The sequence below is a fragment of the Rana temporaria genome, chromosome 2, assembly GCF_905171775.1.
Source record: "Rana temporaria chromosome 2, aRanTem1.1, whole genome shotgun sequence".
Lineage (NCBI taxonomy): Eukaryota > Metazoa > Chordata > Amphibia > Anura > Ranidae > Rana > Rana temporaria.
Window position 1 is genome coordinate 388,933,423 of NC_053490.1, and position 22,755 is coordinate 388,956,177.

General features: G+C 46.0%; 1 protein-coding gene across 3 annotated transcripts in view; it reads left to right on the forward strand.

The window, feature by feature from the left end:
• Positions 1-22,755, forward strand: part of FGR (FGR proto-oncogene, Src family tyrosine kinase) — a 205,926-nt gene that overhangs the window by 173,486 nt on the left and 9,685 nt on the right. For all 3 annotated transcript variants that reach the window (XM_040337980.1, XM_040337983.1, XM_040337982.1), the window contains 2 exons: positions 1,488-1,564; positions 20,353-20,506. In XM_040337980.1, the coding sequence (XP_040193914.1) occupies positions 1,488-1,564; positions 20,353-20,506 (231 nt within the window). The remainder of the gene's footprint in view (positions 1-1,487; positions 1,565-20,352; positions 20,507-22,755) is intronic.

Consider the following 22,755-nt stretch of genomic DNA (forward strand, 5'->3'; position numbering starts at 1 on the left):
TATTTTTTTCCTTACCAGAGGAATGTCTACATACACTGCACAGTTCTTCTGGCCTTTACCTTTCACAACATTTTCCATGGGGTAACCAGCACCTAGGCCTCTCAGGCCTCGTACACACGACCGAGTTTCTCTGCAAAAACCAGCAAGAAACTTGCTGGGTTGTTTTTTTTGCAGAGGAAACCGGTCGTGTGTACATTTTTCGACGAGGAAACTGTCGAGGAACTCGTCGAGCCAAAAAGAGAGCATGTTCTCTTTTTCCTCGTCAGGAATGGAGAAAATTGGCTCGCCGAGTTCCTCGACAGCCTCACAAGGAACTCGACGAGCAAAACGATGTGTTTCGCCCGTCGAGTTCCTCGGCCGTGTGTACGAGGCCTCAGAATCTCTTGGACTTCCACCCAGACCCAACTGTCAGGATGAATCCGTTCCAGAGCTTGCCTGATATTACAATAGAGGTTCTATAGAGCTTGCCTATCCCTACCAGTTGGGTCCTGTCCCTATCTATGCTTCCCATTCAGGGGTCCCTTTGTCATGCAAATTGGCCTACGTATAGCACATCTGTGTCCCAAAATGGCCACCAAAATCTTAAGAGATTGTGTCAAAAGTATACAAAGGCTCTCCCAAAAAGGCAACCTGTGGCAGAGAATACATTAGTCCTATGTTGGGCTCTCTCCAGTGCCAGTAGCAAGCAGAGGTCATGCAACTGCTTTGTTTACTACTGAAAGACAAAAAGGGAAGTGATTCAGTGATCACAGGATCTCTGCAATACTTCCTAGCACAGCTTATCTGATGGAGATTTATTTATTTATTTAAGGTCAGGGCTTTTTTTCAGGGGGAACTTGGGAGAACTCAGTTCCACCACCTCTGGCTCAGACCCTTTGGTGCCTGCTCACCACAATCACTTGAAAACACAGAGGTCTGGTTTCTGTGTTTACAAGTGACAGCTTTGTAACCCCCTGAACTTTGCACTCTGTATGTAATGCAATTCTGGTATTTAATGCCCCTTTAAGACCCTCCTACTGTTTGTGAAATCTGAACGGGTCGTGGTTGAGTTCCTGCACCTATTTTCTGAGAAAAAAAGCTCTGTTTAAGGTACTTATATAGCACCATCAATTTACGCAGAACTTTACATATAGTATACATTCACATCAGATAGACCTTCATTCCTGTTTACGTAGGCCTCATACTACATGGTTGTTTGTAAATCTAAAGACTGTAGACTGTACAGACTGCACAGATATTGTACTATCAAACTTATGTGACCATTTTTATTCTTGGGCATTACTTGTAAATATTTAGTGAGCTATTATTAATTGGAGAGCTTGTTGTGAGAGATTTTCCAGCTTGCTGGCAATTTTCCCTATAAATTGGTTCAATCCTTCTCTCTGTTGTAGAAAAGGACCAGATAAAATAAAACATTAACAGCTTCGGGAGAGTTTAATAGTGGTATAAATTGTGTACTTTCTCTTTTTTATTTTTCTGTTCTACAGGAAGCCTGTTAGAATTTGTCAAAGATGGGGATGGACGATATTTGAAGTTACCAGAGTTTGTGGACATGTCAGCACAGGTTAGTGGGATTTAGTACCATCTAAGTGTATTTTCTGCTCACTACTACTTTTTCTGTAGTCAATACTCTCCTTCTCCATCTGTTACATGATGTTAAAGGGTACTTACTGTATGTTCAGGCATTACTCAAATGTAACCTCAAGCCTATTTCTCCATCTCCAAAGCATGCCCCAGTATTATTTTTTTCTTTTACATGGTTCCTGCAGCAAAAAAACTGCTTTTATTACTCCCTGCGACATCATTAACAGGCTTGTAAAATTATTTTAGGATAGGTTCAGGCTGGGTTCACACTGGTACGACAAACGCTCCGACATTGGGAGCTCATGTTGCATGACGTGTGCAAATCAGAGCCGTGAGAGCCGTCTTAGGCCCCTTTCACACTTGCGACTTTGAAGTCGAATTAGTGTGAAAGGAGACAAAAAGCAGCGCCCTCTAAGCATAGTATTAACGTTTTTAATATTAAAAACAGGTATTCATATCAAGGTGTCACACACAATGTATTAAATAACAAAAAGCTTATCTGTAGTAGTAATCATCCGTTTAGAACATACTGGGTGAAGCTGCTCCGCTGGTCCTGGAATGGTGGGATGGACGCCCTGATCAGTACAGCACTACTGTTGCCAGCAGGAGCGGGACAGTGAGGGTCTAATGCTGGCAAGGGAGAAGGGCGTCTAGGTGTTTAACAACACCATCCACCGCTATAGCGGGATGGTGAACCTCCGATGCTGAGGAGCAAGGAGGACAGGCGCTCGATGGAGCGCAGCTGTATGACGTCACTTCCGGGTGTTTGGTCACGGGGAGGTGCGCGCGTTCAAGGCATGCGTGCCTCTTCGTCAGGCTCTACAGCCTCATAAAGCAGTGGACTCTGATATAAGGTGGCCTCTGGTCAACAGAGCCCCCCTTACATCAGAGTTCCCCCCCTTAAATCATGATCTGCAGCATTCCCCCTTTACATAAAAGTTCCCTTTCACTGTAAGGGGGAATCCTGCAGACTCTGATATAAGGGGGAACTCTGTGCTGGCTGGGTTATAGTAACCTGACCTTCATGTAAATGGAGAAATATGTTTTTTGGATTTTGTTTAGCTTAAACACATTGGCCCAGATTCAAGAAGCAATTGCGCCTGTGTAACCATAGGTTACACAGCGCAATTGCTTACTTGCTCCGGCGTTTACGAATGCTCCTGATTCAGGAACATCGTAACGCCGACTGCAGCCTAAAATCTGCGTGGCATAAGGCTCTTATGCCACGCATATTTTAGGCTGCATTCTTGCGATGACCGCTAGGAGGGCGCTCCCAATTGTGCTCAGTGTATAGTATGCAAATTGCATACTAACACCGATTCACAATGTTGTGCGAGCCCTGCGTACGCAAGTTGCGTTGTTTCCGTACGGCGTGTTTAGCGTAAGGCTGCCCCTTCTAATAGTAGGGGCAGCCAATGCTAAAGTATACCCGTCGTTTCCACGTCGCGGAATTTGAATTTCACGTCGTTTGCGTAAGTGATTCGTGAATGGCGCTGGACGTTATTCACGTTCACTTGGAAGCAAATGACGTCCTTGCAACGTCATTTGCCGCAATGCACGTCGGGAAAGTTTCCCAAAGGAGCATGCGCTCTACGCTCGGCGCGGGAGCGCGCCTAATTTAAATGATTCCCGCCCCCTACGGGATCATTTAAATTGCGTGCTCTAGCGCCAGGCAATCGTTGCCCTGCGCCTCCGTAAATAATGCGCAAATCTCTTTGAATCCGGGCCATTGCTAATAGCACTAGCTATATGTTTATAATTTAAATATTTATATTTCCACTGTTTAGCACTGAAAACAGACATTTTAGGTACTTTTTCACAGTGTCAGTAAAAAATGTGGCTCTGTCAGTAAATTTCAGTTTTTATTTGCCAGTAAAAAAAATGTGCTGTTTGTAAATTTTGGCGTCCTGCCAGTAAATTTCACTTTGGGGGGTTGGCAACACTGCTTCAGCCCATTGAATATCATTGAAGTCGGATCAAAGTAGGATCCTTGTCCTAACCATCTGACTTGTGACACTTGACATGGTGATTACAGCTGCAGTAAAAGGAATTTATGTCACTGGGATTGTTTTGTTTGGTCAAAGAACAAGTCATACTATATCAAAGTTGGAGCAAAATCTTATCTTGTTTATTCAAGTCAGATGGAAGTAGGACCCAAGTAGGACAGATGTAGCAGGGCAAAGTAGGATTAAAGTCGTACAACAGTGATGTAATATCAGTGTGAACCCAGCCTCACACTACCCTCCGACTTTGGAAGCACATGTCGCGTGACGTGTATAAATCAATGATTCCCTATGAGAGCCGTCTTAACTGGTCCGACACAAGTCGGTCCGACTTTGAAAAAGGTTCCTGCACTACTTTGGTCTGACTTTGGTACTATATCAGCCAATTGAATATCAATGAAACCCTCACTCGAACAATATCCAAGATCTATACGTTGTTAACCGTACCCCTAGATAACTATGAGATGCCAGCAATTGGAAAATGGGCAAGGGACCTTAAAGCGGAGCTCCTCTATAAAAAAAATATTAAAAGCCAGCAGCTACAAATACTGCAGCTTCTGATTTTTGATATTAGGACACTTACCTGTCCTGGAGTCCAGCGGCGTCGGCAGCAGAAGACGAGCAATCGCTCGTCACTCTGTGGCCCCCACCACCATCCTCTGTGAGAGAACCAGGAAGTGAAGTATTGCGGCTTCACTGCCCGGCTCCTTATGGTGCATGCGCGAGTTGCGCTGCACCGCGCCGCGCCAACTGGTCCCCGCTGTGTTCTGGGAGCCGAGTGTTTCCCAGAACACAATGCTGGGGAACGGGATCTGACGTTCTGCCTGCAGTCTACCCGCAGACTGTGTGGCCGGAAGTGGGTGCAAATACCTGTCTTAGACAGGTATCTGCACCCCAGTGATGTATTTAGGTTTTGTGCTGCCCTAGGTCTGACTAAACTCGTGCACCCCTAATTTAAATATGACCCACCCCTTCCTGTCAAGGCCACACCCCTTGCTGTTAAAGACCTGCCCTTCCCTTACCCTTACTCTATCCAAAATGAAAAAAAAAAGTGTACCTATAGTTCTACTTTAGGCACAAAATTCTGATAATTTTATGGAGAGGACTAAAAAGATATAACCATGCCAATGGTACAACAGAAAATATGTAGCACAGTGAGGAAGGTTTGTGGTTCAGGATGATAGGACAGTCAAAATTAGAAGCTCCGCCCCCCTACAGTTGCGGGATGCTTGCCTCTCTGCCCAGTCCGCCCCATAAGACTGGTGCTACACTAACAGTGCTACACTAATAGCGCAAGCCGGCGGGGACTCTTTCGGTGCTGCCCCCCTGCAACGTGCTGCCCTAGGCCTAGGCCTTGTTGGCCTAGGCCAGGATACAGCCCTGCTGCACCCCCTCCCCCCTGTAAGGTGTCAAATGTGACACCGGAGGGGGGAGGGTTCCGATAAACGGAAGTTCCACTTTAGGGTGGAGCTCCGCTTTGATAGAACCTATACAACAGCTCAATATAAGAAGAGAATATATCTTAATATATGCTCTCAGCCCAGAATAAGAAAGAGCAATACACTAAAATTTGGACAACATGGAAACTATTTACTTATTCGGAAGAAGGGATGAGATTGTTTGGGAAGCACAAGAGGGGAATGAGTCCGCCCTGTCTTTAAAATGTGGAGGTGGCGTCCATCTCCCCCACTGGGAGAGAGTCAGAGATGGGGGGAGGAGAGCGAGGAGACGGGGGGGTGAACTGCAGGTTTTTTTCTCTCCTTTCCCCCAGCTGGGGGTAAGGTTTGACATGGGTATATTCATGTTTTTTTTCGTTAGGGGGAGGGAGGATTGGGGAAATATAAAACGAGGGGAGAAGTGAGTAGTGATGTGTCGGACATAGTTTAGAGATAATAATAGGTAGTGGGGACCCGAGAGTGGACATACAGGAACCCATAGACCTAATCAGCTAATACTGAAAGATCCAAGTAGAGATTAACTATATGAATACGTGATTAAAAATGGAGAAATGAATAGAAATTAACTATGTATATACGTAATGGAAGACATGTAATATACTACTTGTATCTCCTTTGAGTATAAATAAAGAATATTTAAGAGTATCAATGAAGTCAGATCAAAGTAACTATCTGACTTGTGACATCCGTCATTGTGATTACAGCAGCAGTAAATGGAATTTATGTCACACTGGGATTGTTTTGATTGGTCAAAGGACAAGTCAGACTATCTCAAAGTCGGAGCAAACTCTAAGGCCCCTTTCACACTACCGCGGCTTCAAAGTCGTGCGATTTTACCGCAATTTCCTGGCTGTGATTTTGAAGTGATTTCAGGGAATGCCTGTGTAACTCGCATCAAAGTTGGACCAAAGTAGTGCAGGGACTACTTTGAAGTAGACATGACTTGAAGTCCTTCTAATATGAATGGTTGTCATTGGAAATCATGGGGAACGACTTGTCTTGCTACTTTGCAGTCCCACACTGATACGACACGACTGTTGTACAACTATAGTCCCATTTTGCCCTGCTACGTCCTACTTCCATCCGACTTGAATGAACAAGATAAGATTTTGCTCCGACTTTGAGATAGTATGACTTGTCCTTTGACCAATGAAAACAATCCCAGTGTGACATAAATTCTTTTTACTGCTACTGTAATCACCATGTCGGATGTCACAAGTCGGATGGTTAGGACAAGGATCCTACTTTGATCCGACTTCAATGATATTCAATGGGATGAAGTAGGACCAAAGTCAGACCAAAGTAGTGCAGGGAGCATTTTCGAAGTCGGACCGACTTGTGTCAGACCAGTTAAGACAGCTTTCATAGCGAAACATTGATTTTTCACACGTCACTGCAACATGAGCTCCCAATGTCATATCGTTTGTCGTACCAGTGTGAACCCAGCCTGATCCTGTTGCTTCAAGTCGGATGGAAGTAGGACCGAGGTAGGACCGATGTCGCAGGGCAAAATAGGACGACAACAGTCTTGTCAGACCCAGCTTTAGTGACAGGTGCTAGGAGCTCAGTGTGTGGTCAGCTTCTTGGAACTCAATTCAGCAGGGTGACAACATAGCTTGGAATTTCAGTGCAGAAAGGAACTGTGTTGTCACCCCAAAGCAGCACGCTTGATTTTTGACAGATCAACTGGTATTTGCAGTGTTTTTAAAGCAGAGTTCCACCCAAAGGTGGAAGCTCTGCTTGTGCCCAGTCCCCAACCCCCCCCCCCCCCTGAAGCGCGGACACATTTGGCACTTTTTGGGGGGGGTTTGAGTGGATAGCTGTCAAAACCAGGCATCCGCTCCCACTTTCGTTTAAAATCGCTGCATCATTGTGCGGAGATCTACAAAACTTCTGTGAAGGCGCAGGACTTCACTTCCTGTTTCCTTTAGTAAGGATGTCGGTGCCTTGCGGCACCCAAATATATTAATATAAGGACCCGTGTCCTTATATTAAAAGTCAGCAGCTGCAGTATTTGTAACTTCTGATGTAAATTTTTTTCTTCCCAGGCTGGAACTCTGCTTTAAAGAAATGTGCATGTATTGAAGAGATGTACCGTGTATGTTTTTTTATTTCGCTCTCACTTACACCCTAACCTTTAGTGTTACTACTCGTTGCCTACCTTCAGTTTTTAATTCTAGTTTCCTATTCCAATTTTTCTTTGATGCAATGTAGTACTTGCCTATATATATATACTGTATAAATTTCCTGAGCTACAGCCAGCAACAACATTTGAAAGCCTCCAGCGAGGAAAGGGAGGTCGGTGTATATGAACTGTGACAGCAGAGTGCTGGCTCAACTGGAGTATTCCCTGCATATGTTTATCTTGCAAGCTGTTCATATTTCCATCAATGTCCTTAAAGTGAACCTGCATTCACTGTAAACCCACTTAAGAAACTGTATTCCTAAAAAGCAGGCTGCTTTCAGATACATTTCATGTTTTAAGCCTGCCAGTTGCCGCTGCTTGTTACTGGTCAATAACTTTGACAGGTTGCCCCACTCACCATTGAAAAGATGTGGAATGGGGCAGGTCCATGACTAGTGTAGTTCAGATAGCCCAACGTTTCCCTTAAACCATATCCCCCCCCCCCATTATTTTCTTACCCCCTTTTACCAGTAACGAGAGACACAGATGTTGGAGTAAAATGGCCATAACAGCCTCTTTATTTTAAACACTTAAATAATTAATTAAATAATGAAATAATTCCAAATCTTTCTTCATTAACATTTTTAACCAAAAACAACTTTATTAACACCAGCCTATTGGTCTTTGACGGCAACCCGGCTTAACCTTTATTTTTCACCACTACACTTCGGTACCATTACCATAACAGGCCTCCAGCCGTATACCAGCTCGGAGACAACCCCTTTTACCCCGCAGTGCAACCATAACCGTATTCCAGCAGACACCGTTCCACTGGAATAACTCCAGAAGGGGACCATCCCACAGATAAGTCCCCCACTACTTCCATCACATCTGTTAACTGCCACCATCAAAGACCAAAGGACACCGCCACAGCCCGAAAGGGTAACCCCTTACCCTTAAGGGCCCCTCCACATCCGCAGGGCCCTCTGAATCCCCTCCTGCAAACCCAAAGCCCACAAATCCATACCCACATCGGATAGGTGAACACCATCTCGCACTTTAACCTCCAACTCTGTGTGCCGAATGACCAGACCCACGTGCCTAGCCACAAACCTCCCCACCAATTTGTTCACCTTAATCCTCCCCTTATTGAGCCTAGCCACGACCTCACCATGCGCCAGGTGGTCTGCGCAAATATGTCCGACCAGACCAGCAACATGCCCGGAAAAGCTGCGCGGAACTTCAAGACATCCGACTTAACAGCTGCAATCAGGTCCCCAATAGGCCTCACCTCCAAGTCATTACCCCCTACGTGCAGCACCAACGCGTCTGGAGGTCGGTCGAGTCGAGCGTAGAGCTGCACCTCCGGCAGCACCCTGCCCCACCCCATACCCGGTACACCCAACCACCTAATCCTCGCCTCCCGCCTGGAAATACCCAGCTGCCTACCAAAATCCAAACGAGGCGTTAATGAAAAGACAAATAGCAACAGTGACAATCAGGCATAGGCCCACACCCCAGAAAAATTAACCGCCGCCTCATCCAACCCGCACCGGGCCGCCTCAGTAGCCGCCCCGATACGGAAGGAGTGCGAGGCGAATTGCGTGTCCTCAAACCCTGCCACCCTTAAACATTCCCTGAACATCGCCACAAATTGAAACCTATCCCCCGCAGAACGTACATCCCCAACCTGCAGCCCCCTAGCTACCTTTTTTAAAAGGGCTAACCAACTCCCCCACACGAAATTCCCCAAAAAACGCAACCGTAAAGACGGCCCTAAACAAACTTACCTCGAACCCCGAAGAGCAAACAGCCTCCAGAACCCCACAAATCGCCTGTAATACCAAAAAAGAAACCGGTCTCCGGGTGTCCTTGCGCGAATGGCTCTTCCGATACCCCTTGTTTTACCCAGAAACCTTTCATGAAATCAGTGCGACCCTCCTTTGAATAAAAATGCCAAGGCTGCCAACTTCTTACCAAGGGCTGAAACCAACCCACCACCCTCCATATGCCTGGCAACGAAGTACACTACCAACCACCCCATCTCTACATCCCCCAGTTCGGCATCTGCCAGCCGTGTGAATTCTGACCACTCATCCCAGACCTTCGCGTACGCTGCCCATGTCGGCCCACTCACCGACCTCCTGATCCATCCCGTGGTGACTCCCTGAATTTGTCCCACTGAAACCGAGACAAGGAATCAGCGAGTCTGTTATCCACACCAGGAATATTCACAGCATACATAAAAATGTTCCATTGCAAACAACGCAACACAAGATGACGCAGCAGCCGAACAACCGGCAACGAGTATGCGGAAATTCGGTTGATGACTTGAACCACCCCCATGTTGTCGCAGTTCAACCTGATCTTCAATTTTTTTAAACGATTCCCCCCACAACTCGATCGGCAACACCACGGCAAAAATTTCCAGCAATACCAGATTCTTCACAAACCCATCTCAAAAATATTCCGATTGCACACCTTCCGGCAAAATGGCCAAGTAGTAAAAGGGTGCTGAAACGATCACCGGCTGGGAACCGGAAAGTAAATCATATATATATATATTCGCCAGCACACCAGGGATCATCTTAAAAAAACGTCCAAAGATTTAATGCATATCGATTGATCCAAAAGAGCAACGTTTCGAGGCCACGCAGGACCTCTTCGTCAGGCAAAAGACGACGAAGAGGTCCTGCGTGGCCTCGAAACGTTGCTCTTTTGGATCAATCGATATGCATTAAATCTTTGGACGTTTTTTTAAGATGATCCCTGGTGTGCTGGCGAATATATATATATATCTTCACAAACCCAGCCGCCACCCAGGACTCTGGCCACCCCCCGGCGCTCTATTGTACCTTGAAGAAGGCCCCATAACCCAGCCGCATCAGTGTACTCCTTCAAAAATGTGTGCCACACCTTGAGCTCACCTGACAGCCGAATGAAATGCGTCGGGGCCTTAACTCCTGCCTTAGCCGCCGTCAGCCGTCGGCAAAACACCCTACCCATGGGAATGATTCGGCAGGCAAAGTTCAACTTACCTAACAGGAATTGTAACGCCCGCCGCTGCACCTTGTTGCGCTCCAACATATCTCTAATCTCCAGCCAAAGATTCTCCATCTTGTCATCCGGCAGCCTACATTCCATTGCCCCCGAATCGATCACTATCCCCAAAAAACTCAGTTCCGTGGTAGGGCCCTACATCATGTCTGCTGCCAATGGCACGCCAAACCTGCCCGCAATGTACTGCAACGTTGCCAACAAAATCGCACACACATTGGAGGACAGAGGACCCACACGCAGAAAATCATCCAAATAATGTATAACAGAATCCGAGCCCCACATGTCCCTGACCACCCACTCCAAAAAAGAACTAAATGTCTCAAACAAGGCGCAGGAAATGGAGCAATCCATGGGCAGACACTAATCCACATCCTCCTCCTGCCACCGGCACCCCAACAGCCAAAAGCTGCCTGGGTGTACCGGCAACAAGCGAAGCATGGATTTAATATCAGATTTTGCCATGAGCGCCCCCCTGCCCATAACGCCCGACCCATCGCACAGCCGCGTCTAACGAAGTGTACGACAGCGTACATGCCTCGGGATCAATGGCATCGTTCACCGACCGAAAGGTGATGAATGAGGCGAAACTTATTCGGTTTCTTTTTGGGCACTACTTCCAGGGGCGAGACCACTAGATTCGGCAACGGCATCTCTGCAAATGGCCCACCCATCCGTCCCAACTCTACCTCCTTGGCCAACTTCTCCAAAACCACCGCAGGGTTCCCCAAAGCAGACCGTAAGTTCCTTGCCAATGGTGGCACCTCCAACAAAGAACATGGAATGACAAAACCTTCCGAGAACCCAGAGGCAAGTAGCCTGGCCGCCGCCCTATCAGGATACCTATTTAGGAAAGGCTGCATTCTTTCCCCCCTCACTGGCATCCTCCCTCTTGTTAGCAGCGTCCCCTGCCCGTTTCCCTTTTTTGAAGCACTGTGACAAGGGATGATTGCCCACGCACCAGGAGCATTCGTGCTTGAAACAACAGGCTCCCCTGAACTTGCAGGAGCCCTCATTAAATTGCCAGCACACCCCCCATTTCTTTCCAGCCGGCATTCAAAGACTAATGTCCTTGTGATCGCAGCGGAGGGAAGGGCGGACAGCCCAGCGCTGGCGAAACTGTTCATTGTAACGCAACCACCCGGTCCCCCCATACACCCAGTACCTCCAACGGTACCTCCCTTGCCGAATCTCCCCCCTCGCAGTCCCCGGTCTAGAGGGGGGGACCGGCGTAGCAAGATACGTCATTTACGTAAGACATACGCCGGCGTAAAGTTACCCCTCATAAAGCAGGGGTAAGTCATGTTGGGTATGGACGTCGGAAACGTACGAACAGCGTCGTGTTTTACGTTGTTTGCGTAAGTCGTCCGTGAATGTGGCTGGTTGTAAGTTACGTTCACGTCGACTAGGCATTGAGCGGGCGTAATTTAATTTGAAAATTCGACGTGATACTGAGCATGCGCGTGCATGCGCCATTCGAAAAAAGCATCATTTACGTGGGGTCATGATTAGTTTACATAAAACACGCCCCCCTGTTCCTCATTCGATTTAGGCGCGCTTACGCCGGCACATTTACGCTACGCCGCCGTAACTTAAGACGCAAGTGCTTTTTGAATACAGCACTTGCCTCTCTAAGTTGCGGCGCCATAGCGTAACTACGATACGCTACGCCCGCTTAGATTTACGCCGCCCTACGAGAATCTGGGCCAATATGCATGTAAATGGAAAACAAGCAACAAAGGTCCGATGATCAATATTAACAAAATGGAAGAAAGTTGCTCAAACCCCCAAAAAATAACAAAGCTCTAGTTACCATGCTGTCTGTGCTTTTAATAACTTCTAGATACAGCCCCAAAACCGAGGTCAGTGTGAATTTCTTGTCTGTATACCAATACAAGGTAAATGACACAGAAAACAGAAGCCATTAGATAGGCATGACAGCCAGGCAACTGCATTTTTAATGAGGTGAGAACAATGGCTATCCCCATATTTTTGGTATAGATTTTCTTAAGGCAAAATGTTTCGATTTGAATAGAGTGTTGAGGGGATAGAACCCCCTTTTTTTCTGTCTTTGTCCCTGTTAGGCAGATTCACCCTCTTAAAGCGGAGGTCCACTAAGCTTACTGCAGCTGCTGACTTTTAATAAATGGACACTTACCTGTCCAGCGCGCCTGCGATGTCGGCAGCCGACGCTGAGCAATCGCTCGTCTCTCGGCTGCCCCCGCCGCCATCCTCTTTGAGGGAATCCGGAAATGAAGCATTGCAGCTTCACTGCCCAGTTCCCTACTGCGCATGCGCGAGCGGTCCGTCCTCACTGGTCCCCGCTCTCTCCTGGGAACAATGTGTTTCCCAGAAGACAGCGGGGGGGGGGGGGGGAATAGGGTTGCCAACTCATCCCTTTAAAACAGAACACATATTAATTACACAGGTTCTGAGGCTAATTTAATGCAAATAAGGCACCAAGTGAATTTAATTACCTCCTTAATCAGCCACAGAACCTGTGTAATTAATATGTGTTCTGTTTTAAAGGGATGAGTTGGCAACCCTAGGGGGGAATGGTGTGACTCCCACGGGAGTCTATGCCTGGAAGTGGGTGCAAATACCTGTTGTGGCAGAGCGAGGCTCTGTCCCAGTAGAAATAGTGTTAAAATGGACACAGGGTATGCACATTTGCTGGGTGCAACTCTACAGAGTGTAGATGTGGACTGGAGAAGACTGCTTGTGCAGCTTTCTCCAGGTTTTGGTATTTTGAAATGGGGCTCTGTAGTTTGGAGATTCCACAGTGTCTGGGGTGGGACGGAATCTCCAACCCTGTATCCAGACTTTGTGATTACCAGCAGGGTGTGTGCTCAGCTGAGCACAGCCCTTATAATGAGAGTGTGCTAGGACCTCATCGCTCCCAGTTGTAAGAGACAGCTCCTGTAAGAGACAGGAGGTCTCCAGAAATCAGAGAGGCTGTAGGAGACAGCCAGAAAGTTGGTAACTACAAGAGGCAGAGCTATAGACGCTCAAGGGAAGCCGCCTATGTTGAGGAGTTCGCTGGTCTGGGTGACCAGGATAACGTGCAGAAGTACTGCTACAGAATGCCAGGTGGCCTAGCATTTTCTGTTTGCATTTGATGGAGAAGAACCCCCTGCGTGGGAAACCTTTGATTTAACTTTTTGTTTTTGCCTTTTTTAATAAAAATGGGCTACCATGCCCTTAAAACATAGTTCCTGACTGGTGTGAATCACTGAAAAAACGCATACCACAAGAGTTAACAACCCCTAATCTTACACGGTCTTGGACAGTTATATGCACCCCCATCCCCCCTGAAAGGTGCCAAATGTGCCACCGAAAGGGGGGGGGGTTCCGAAAAGCGAAAGTTCAATTTTTGGGTGGAACTCCGCTTTAATTGACTGTGAACTTATTTTTCAGTCATAGCACTCTTTTTAAGTAGCATAGTAGTCGTTATAGTGGTCGCATAGCCAGTACTTTTAAGTATGTAAAATCTGCTGGCACCCCAGTCAAAAATGTAAAAAACCTAAATGTTACTTACCTTCAATGGGAAACCTGAGCCTGGGATGATACACACAACCACCTTGAACTGTCCGAAGCTATCGGACATCAGAAGCTATCCTTCCTGTCAGAGATCCTCCATCACATCAGAGTCCCCCAACAAATCAAAGTCCTCTAATCATATTAGAGTCCTCTCATCACGGTCCCGCCTTCATAAAGTCTTCCCTTAACTTCTTCTCATCAAAGTCCCCTCATCACAACTGAGCCCCCCATCACATCAGAATCCAACATTATATTACATAGTCCCCCAATCATAGAATTGTCTTACCATATGTGAATCCCTCCTTCCCATCAGAGTTCCCCTATACATCAATGCCACCCTAGATATGAAAGCCCCCATCACATCAGAGTCCCTTCTTAACATTAAAGCCCTGCCTTGCTCCAGCAGCATGGAGGTACACCTGCATGTCGTCTGCCCTGGATGATTTGCACGTGTGACTGGTAGGGTGTAGGCCCTCGGGCTTGCCCTGAAAGTCTTGGGAGGGGGTGAACATGGCCTTCTGGCTTAGTTCGCCCTCTCTCATGGGGTCTCCCTTTGGCGGAGCCCCACCTAGTACTTGGGTGGGTCTTTTTTGGCAGACCCTCCAGAGAACGTAGTCCGTCTGGTTTCGGACGGATGAACCAAGTGTAAAGTACCCCAGTCCCCGTCTGGAGCCTAACGCCCCGGGGGATTAGGGCAAGGCCCTCTAATTTTAGAGGGCTTGTGTACACCTGTATGTACTTTTTTGTGTCACCTCTTTATGTGTGTGCACATTTTTTTTTGCAACGGGTGAAGTTTTTAAATGTGTTTTACACGCCATGGGCTTTCAAAAAAAAAAAAGAATGTCGTCTGCCCTGGATCAACTTCATGTGTGGCTACAGTGCAGGCAGGAGGCCATGAGTCCTCGCTCTAAAGCTTCATTGTTCTAGCAGCCAGCAAGCACCATGGCAACACATAATGCTGATGCAGGGCAAACTGCATCCTGTGTTTGCGGCACTTGGGGGGGGGAACCCAAAACATTTTGAGAAATGCTGCTGTAATTGTCCTTATTACCAGTGTCACAGGAAGTGAAAGTGAGGATAAAGCCAAAAATTTGAGTTGGAATAGAGTGGAAATCTTCAAATCGGAACACTTATGACAACTAATGCCTCGTACACACGATCAGAATTTCCCATGGAAAAAGTCAGACGGAATTTTTTCAGCGGATATTTTCCGACAGTGTGTGTGTGCCCCATCTGAGTTTTTCCATCGGAAATTTCGACGTACATAGAAAGAGAACATGTTCTATTTTTTTTTAGATGAAAAAAATTTCTATCGGAAATTCCGTTCGTCTGTATGGAACTCCGACAGAGAAAAAAACACGCATGCTCAGAATCAAGGCCACGCATGGTCGGATGCATTGAACTCCATTTTTCTTGGCTCGTCGCATTGTTGTACGTCACCGCGTTTTGGACGGTCAGAATTTGGTGTGACAGTGTGTATGCAAGACAACTTGAACAGAATTCCATCAGAAAAATCTGTCTGGCCTCGTACACACGACCGAGGAACTCGACGGGCGAAACACATTGTTTTCCTCGTCGAGTTCCTTGTGAAGCCGTCGAGAAACTCGACAAGCCAATTTTCTCCATTCCCGTCAATGAAATAGAGAACATGCTCTATTTTTGGCTCGTCGGGTTTCTCGACAGTTTCCTCAACGAAAATGTACACACGGTCGGTTTCCTCGGCAAAAAAATATCTCCCAGCAAGTTTCTTGCTGGTTTTTGCCGAGAAACTCGGTCGTGTGTACGAGGCCTCTGAATTTATCCAGGCGGAATTTCCGATCGTGTGTACAAGGCATAAGAGGATAATTTCCTTTGCATTGAAAAGATATTCTCTCACTTCCTGTTTACGACACTAAAAAGGAAACTGTCAGTGGTTATCTACATCTTCAATTCTATCCAAAATGAAAAAATAAAGTTTTGGCTTTAGATATACTTTAGACATAGGGGTTGATTTACTAAATGAAAATAGACTGTGCACTTTGCTCCAAAGCTTAGTAAATGAGGTAAAGCTTCACTTTGTAAAGAATACCCAATCACGTACAGGGGGAAAAAAAACAGAATTCTTGCTTGCACATTATTGGACGATGGAAGTCAGCAGAATTTCTGTTCATTTACTAAGCTCTGGAGAAACTGCACTTTGTAAAGTGCAGTCTATTTGCCTTTAGTAAATCAGCCCAGTAGAGTTCTTATTGCAATGCATTGGTTAATCCACAGGTCTCTTGTGCCTCTCCTCCTGTATCAGCCTCAGTCCAGCCCTGGGTCTCCGCCAAAGTATTCAGTCAGATTCAGTCTCACAAAGCCAGTTACAGACATAAGCAGCTTTCATAAAGGCCCGTGCAATGAACTACTAGCACAATAAATGAATTAATATATTTATCAAAACTTTTTCACAACTGATTGAAGCAATCCATGTGTAAACTTTAATGTTCTAATTATGCCAAATATAATAGTGGTGTAACAGCAAGCTTGTCAATGTGCGTGAGTTAGTGCTTGCAGACAAAATAGAGGTCCTTTTGGTGTTTAGTAATCCCAGACTCCACTCTTTCACTGAACCTTGTCTACTTAAAGCGCAACTGCCCTTTTCTACCTTCTTTTTTATTTATTTTTAAATCGGTAATCCAGCAGAGTAAAAAAAAAAAGAAATGGCACCTTCCGTTCAAAAGTTATAGCCCAAAAACCAATTTACACCAATTTCAGGCAGAAGTCCCAAAACACCAAATTTTGGATGGCCAGTTCTCCCGAACCATAACTGATAGCGACTTACTTTCTTTGCCACATTGTAGCCCCATATGTCCTGAACAGACCAAGCCAATTTTGGGGTCCAAGGGTCCAATAGCCGTGGAGATATCACGTCTCAAGCTAACCCTGTTTCCCCATAGACTCCAATGTTAAACGGTCCATCTTTGGAGGCAAAGTACCAGCCAGCCTTAGGTGCCAGTGACCCCACCTTTGGTAGACATGTAGCCGAGAGTCTCCTCTACAAATGTGGGTAGTTTGGAGGTCCTAGCACCAAAGGCCAGAGGGTATCTAGTGTGACCGGTAAATCGGTAAAATCCTGGTAAAAAGTGCAAAAAACATAAAAAAATTATATGCTCCGGTTGCTATTCAGGAAGATGCTCCCCAAGTTTGAAGGCTCTAGCACCTTCCGTTCAAAAGTTATAGCCCAAAAACCAATTTACACCAATTTCAGGCAGAAGTCCCAAAACACCAAATTTTGGATGGCCAGTTCTCCCGAACCATAACTGATAGCGACTTACTTTCTTTGCCACATTGTAGCCCCATATGTCCTGAACAGACCAAGCCAAGTTTGGGGTCCAAGGGTCCAATAGCCGTGGAGATATCACATCTCAAGCTAACCCTGTTTCCCCATAGACTCCCATGTTAAACGGTCCATCTTTGGAGGCAAGGTACTGGCCAGCCTTAGGTGCCAGTGACCCCACCTTTGGTAGACATATAGCCGAGAGTCTCCTCTACAAATGTGGGTAGTTTGGAGGTCCTAGCACCAAAGGCCAGAGGGTACCTAGTGTGACCGGTAAATCGGTAAAATCCTGGTAAAAAGTCCAAAAAACATAAAAAAATGATATGCTCCGGTTGCTATTCAGGAAGATGCTCCCCAAGTTTGAAGGCTCTAGCACCTTCCGTTCAAAAGTTATAGCCCAAAAACCAATTTACACCAATTTTAGGCAGAAGTCCCAAAACACCACATTTTGGATGGCCAGTTCTCCCGAACCATAACCGATAGCGACTTACTTTCTTCGCCACATTGTAGCCCCATATGTCCTGAACAGACCAAGCCAAGTTTGGGGTCCAAGAGTCCAATAGCCATGGAGATATCACGTCTCAAGCTAACCCTGTTTTCCCATAGACTCCCATGTTAAACGGTCCATCTTTGGAGGCAAGGTACCGGCCAGCCTTAGGTGCCAGTGACCCCACCTTTGGTAGACATGTAGCCGAGAGTCTCCTCTACAAATGTGGGTAGTTTGGAGGTCCTAGCACCAAAGGCCAGAGGGTACCTAGTGTGACCGGTAAATCGGTAAAATCTTGGTAAAAAGTCCAAAAACATAAAAACATTATATGCTCCGGTTTCTATTCAGGAAGATGCTCCCCAAGTTTGAAGGCTCTAGCACCTTCCGTTCAAAAGTTATAGCCCAAAAACCAATTTACACCAATTTCAGGCAGAAGTCCCAAACACCAAATTTTGGATGGCCAGTTCTCCCGAACCATTTCTTTCTGGCGCTGTACCGAGCCACCTCATCAACCAGTAGTAGTGCTCTTCTGGGCTGAATGATAACCAAATCCATTCAACCAACTTCCTGTAAGGCCATCAACACACTGGTTTGGGCTTACTGTACTCCTAGAATCCTCGTTACATGAGCACTGGGATGTCCAGGAGTAAGACCTGCCCTGCTGGAGGAGAACAGAATGTACCCGTAACTAAAGATCTACCCCCCCCCACCACGCTATTGTATTCTGAGGGGAATCCCCCTCTCCCCCTCATCAGAATACACATTCCTGGGTATCCCGTGCGATAGGGTGACCACATTTCCAAACTACCATTCAGGGACACCCTCCCTTCCCAAAAATCAGCTTGTGCTGTAACGAATCACAGCACAGTGATTGGACACAAGAGGCGGGATTTATAATTTCTCCAATCACAAGCAGGGGGCGGGATTGTGCTCCTCCAGGCATTCCCGGCCAGGACAAGTACTGTCAGTGAGTAAAGCGGTGATGTGGCAGCCTTTTTTGGGGGCATAAGATTGGCCCGGGGGGTGGCTGTGTCAGTTTCATTCCGGGACACTGTATTGTCCTGGAATGAATGTGCCCGGGACAGACCTGCAAAATGCGGGATTGTCCCGGGCAATCCGGGACACGTGGTCACCCTACCGTGCGAGTGCGCACTGCCCGCGGCTCGCTCCCGCTGTGATTTTACACAGCAAAGCTGATCAGCAGCTCCTGTGGACCCGATGTCCACCGGCACCCGCTGATTATTCGGTACACTGACAGATTGGCAGTCTGCCCGTGTAAACACAGCAGATTGCCGTTCTGTCAGTACAGAAGGCATGGATCCTGTGTTTCTGTAAAAGCAGAAACACAGATCCATGCCTTCCATTAGTAAAATCACCTCCCCCACCACGCTGAAACACCAGCTAGGCACACAATTAACCCTTTGATCGCCCCTGAAGTTGACCCCCCTTCCCTACCAGTGTCGTTAGTACAGTGACAGTGCATATTTTTTACACTGATCACTGTAATAATGTCCTTGGTCCCCAAAAAGGTGTCAGTTAGGTGTCCGTTTTGTACACTGCAATATCGCAGTCCCGCTATAAGTCGCTGATAAAAAATATCCCCTAGTTTGTAGGAGCTATAATCAATATACGCTTATTGGGATTTTTCTTACCATAAACATGTAGCACAATACATATTGGCCTAAACTGATGAAGAAATACAATTTAATTTTTTTTTATTGGATATGTTTTATAGCAGAAAGTAAAAAATATTGTTTGTTTTTTTTTCAAAATTTTCAGCCTTTCTTTGTTTATAGCGCAAAAAATAAACGCAAAGGTGATCAAATACCACCAAAAAAAAGCTCTATTTGTTGGGCAAAAATAACATACATTTTATTTGGGTACAGTGTCGCACTACCGCGCAACTGTCAGTTAAAGTAACACAGTGCCGTTTTGCAAAAAATGGTCTGGTAAGGAAGGGGCGTAAATCATCTGGAGGTCAAAGTGGTTAACAAGGTTAAAAGGTTCTGTCATGTGACCATGCAATTCTTCTTCTGGATAGTGTAGGGGGGGTGGGGTTAAAGGACACTGTGCACTCACATAGTGTGCCTATATTCCATAGTCTGTTCAGCCTGAGGCAAGTTGCAGGCTGTGTTAGAATAGGGGGCATGTTCAAGGTGCTGGGAGGGGGTGTTTGCCAGGAGGCAGGATGTGATTGGGAGGGGGTGTGTGCCAGAGGCAGTCTGTGATTGAGAGGGGGTGTGTGCCAGGAGGCAGGATGTTATTGGGAGGGGGTGTGTGCCAGAGGCAGTCTGTGATTCAGAGGGGGTGTGTGCCAGAGGCAGTCTGTGATTGGGAGGAGGTGTGTGCCAGAGGCAGGATGTGATTGGGAGGGGGGGCATGGTGGCTGAACAAACTACCCAATATAGGCATGCTGTGTGTCTGCACAGTGTCCTGTAATAGCCAGCCAAAGAATGATAACTTACCAGCAGATTAGCTTTGTGCCTTAGGCAGTTTAGAATAAGGAAGAAAGGTGACTGCCTGGATCAACTAGGTAGTTCAGATGGAAAAAAGTACACGTGATAGAGATTATGATTTATTAAAATATACATGTGAACACACATACATAAAAAAAATATATATATTTAGGGTAACATCAACTTTTCCCAAAAGCTGGTCGTCCTTGCCTTCCTAACTTGGTCTCTCTTCATTAGTTTTTACTTTTAAAACTTCCTGGCACTTAATTCTCACTTGCCAAGGACTCTCAATCCCACTAATTCATCCCCATCGGTCTGATCAAACTGTTTCTGCTTTTTTTTTAGATATCTTCTGGCATGGCATATATTGAACGAATGAATTATATTCACCGTGACCTCAGAGCTGCCAATATTCTGGTTGGGGACAACTTGATCTGTAAAATTGCAGACTTTGGCCTTGCTCGTCTCATTGAAGACAATGAATACACAGCTCGACAGGGTAATGACATTTCATTTATTCTCCACCTCTGGGTTTCCATTTAAAGCTGATAACAGTGATGGCTTCTAGGTAAACTGAGAGTGTTTGTAGGGAGGATGACAGCAGATGAACAGCACTGGATCTGGTGAGGAAATGTCAGTAGGCAGGTGGAAAAAAAAAAAAGTTAAAGCGGTATTAAACCCAAAAGCAACCCTTTATTACTGTATATTGTAGCCTACCCATTTCTAGATGTGATCGCTGCATTCGTTTTCTTTTTTAGGCTTCCTTTCTTTTATTTTCATCTGATGATTTGGCCAGTAAGTCTGCTGTTTTTCAAAAGAACAAGCTGTCTTGCAGATGTATAAGTTACAGAGATAAGACAAACCATTCAGCGCTGGCAGGGGGGCTTACAATGATCAGTTTCAATTTTTTATGTAAAATCTTTATTCCAAAAGAAAACAAACTGGTGCTGTAAATTCTTTTGAAGTGTAAGAATTTGGTCCAGCGATGTGCACAAGAGCAGCAGCTCTCTCTTCTCTCTTTCTCCTCATTGGAGAGAGAGGCATCAGCAGGAGCCATTGGCTGTCAATCACAGTCAGTGAGGAGAGAGCGGAGGGGGCAGGGCCGATGTGTGCTCTGTGTGTCAGTGTATCAATGGACACACAGAGCTGGCTCGGGATTGAGCATGCACAAGTTCCCCCATAGCAAGCAGCTTACCATGGGGGCACTCAGCAAGGGGAAAGGGCCAGGAGCGTCAGCAGGCGATTTGAGAAGAGGCAGATAGGGGCTGCTCGGTGAAAAACCATTACACAAAGCATCTTTTTGTTAAATCATGGGTTTACAATCACTTTAAAGCGGAACTTCACTCTCTCAATCAACATTACCTATTTGTAATCCCTATGCTGCTAGCATTAGTAAATAGAAAAGTATATCAGTATGTACTTGTGTTAAAGCGGAGGTTCAACCAAAAAACATTTATATCAGACCAACTTCTTTAGACTTGTAACATGTACAGTCCGCAATTTTTTATTTTTATTTAGGCTGTACATACCCTGTAATGTATATTTCCCCTGGTGTGGAGAAAGCCTCTTGAGGGGGGAGGGGGCGAGCAGGAGTGTCAGGACGCCCACTAACACACAGCTCCTTTCTCTATCTGCAAAGTAGATGGCGTCCTGACCAGGGCTCAAGTCCTGTGGGAACGCGTGGGAACGGAGTTCCTGGACTTTTTTCACAGCAGGAACGCAGTTCCCTTTGCAGGACTAGAGCAGCCGAGAGCAGCCGAGCCACCCGAGCCAATCCTTCACTAAGCGGCGATGCCCAGCTCGAGTCACTGTCAGGGGCAGGTGAACCTTAGTAATCCTTTATGTTACTGGCTGCTTCCTGTATATGGATTCATCAGGTAGTGTGCGGGTATTCCGTCACTTCCTCGATGCCGCAATGTCTCCTGGGAGCTTTTGTCATTGTTCCCAGGGGACATTACAGAGGTCTGCCACGAGTTATCACGGGATTTAGAAAGAACTTGCGGTTTAGTAATTATGCATATGAGCGTATCATTTTTTTTTTTGGTGGGGGGAGTGGATCTTGGGTGGGAGTTCCCACACTTTTTTCCCCAGGACTTGACCCCTGGTACTGACCCTCCTGCTCGCCCCCTCCCCCCTCAAGAGGCCTTCTCCACACCAGGGAGAAAGCCTTGCATTACTGCGTGTAGTTACAGACTGAAGAACAGGAAGTGAGGATTTCTCAGAAGAAATAAGGACATTTAAAAGAATCAAAGGATGAGGTAAGTGAAAGAGGACTGCACTAAGGTAAAGGAAGCTATTTAGGGGGATAAAAATACCTTTACAACCCCTTTAAGCGCACCCTCCTGTACCCATGCTTGAGCTAAGGGCAGATGTATTCCAGGAAGTAAATGCTACATGAATCTTCTGCCCTTACTCAAAGTAATTCTCAGCTAAATAAATCATGGGGACATTGATGGATGGGTATTTTGCTTTGAACATGAAATATTATCTAAATAGCATTTTTGGTTATGTGGTGCTCAGATGCAGTGTAGTTCTGCTTTAATGTGTATGAAAAATTCAAAATTTTCATTTTTTTTTTTTTTAAACGCTAAGCTGCACTTCCCATATGTGAATACTAATAAAAGTAACGTGCTGCTATTGGTTATTCAATAAAATCAAAATCAGTGCATGCATAGTGTATTTCTAAACAATGGATATGATAAATGTAAACAATACATATAATAATGCCACTATTATCATTTCCTATAA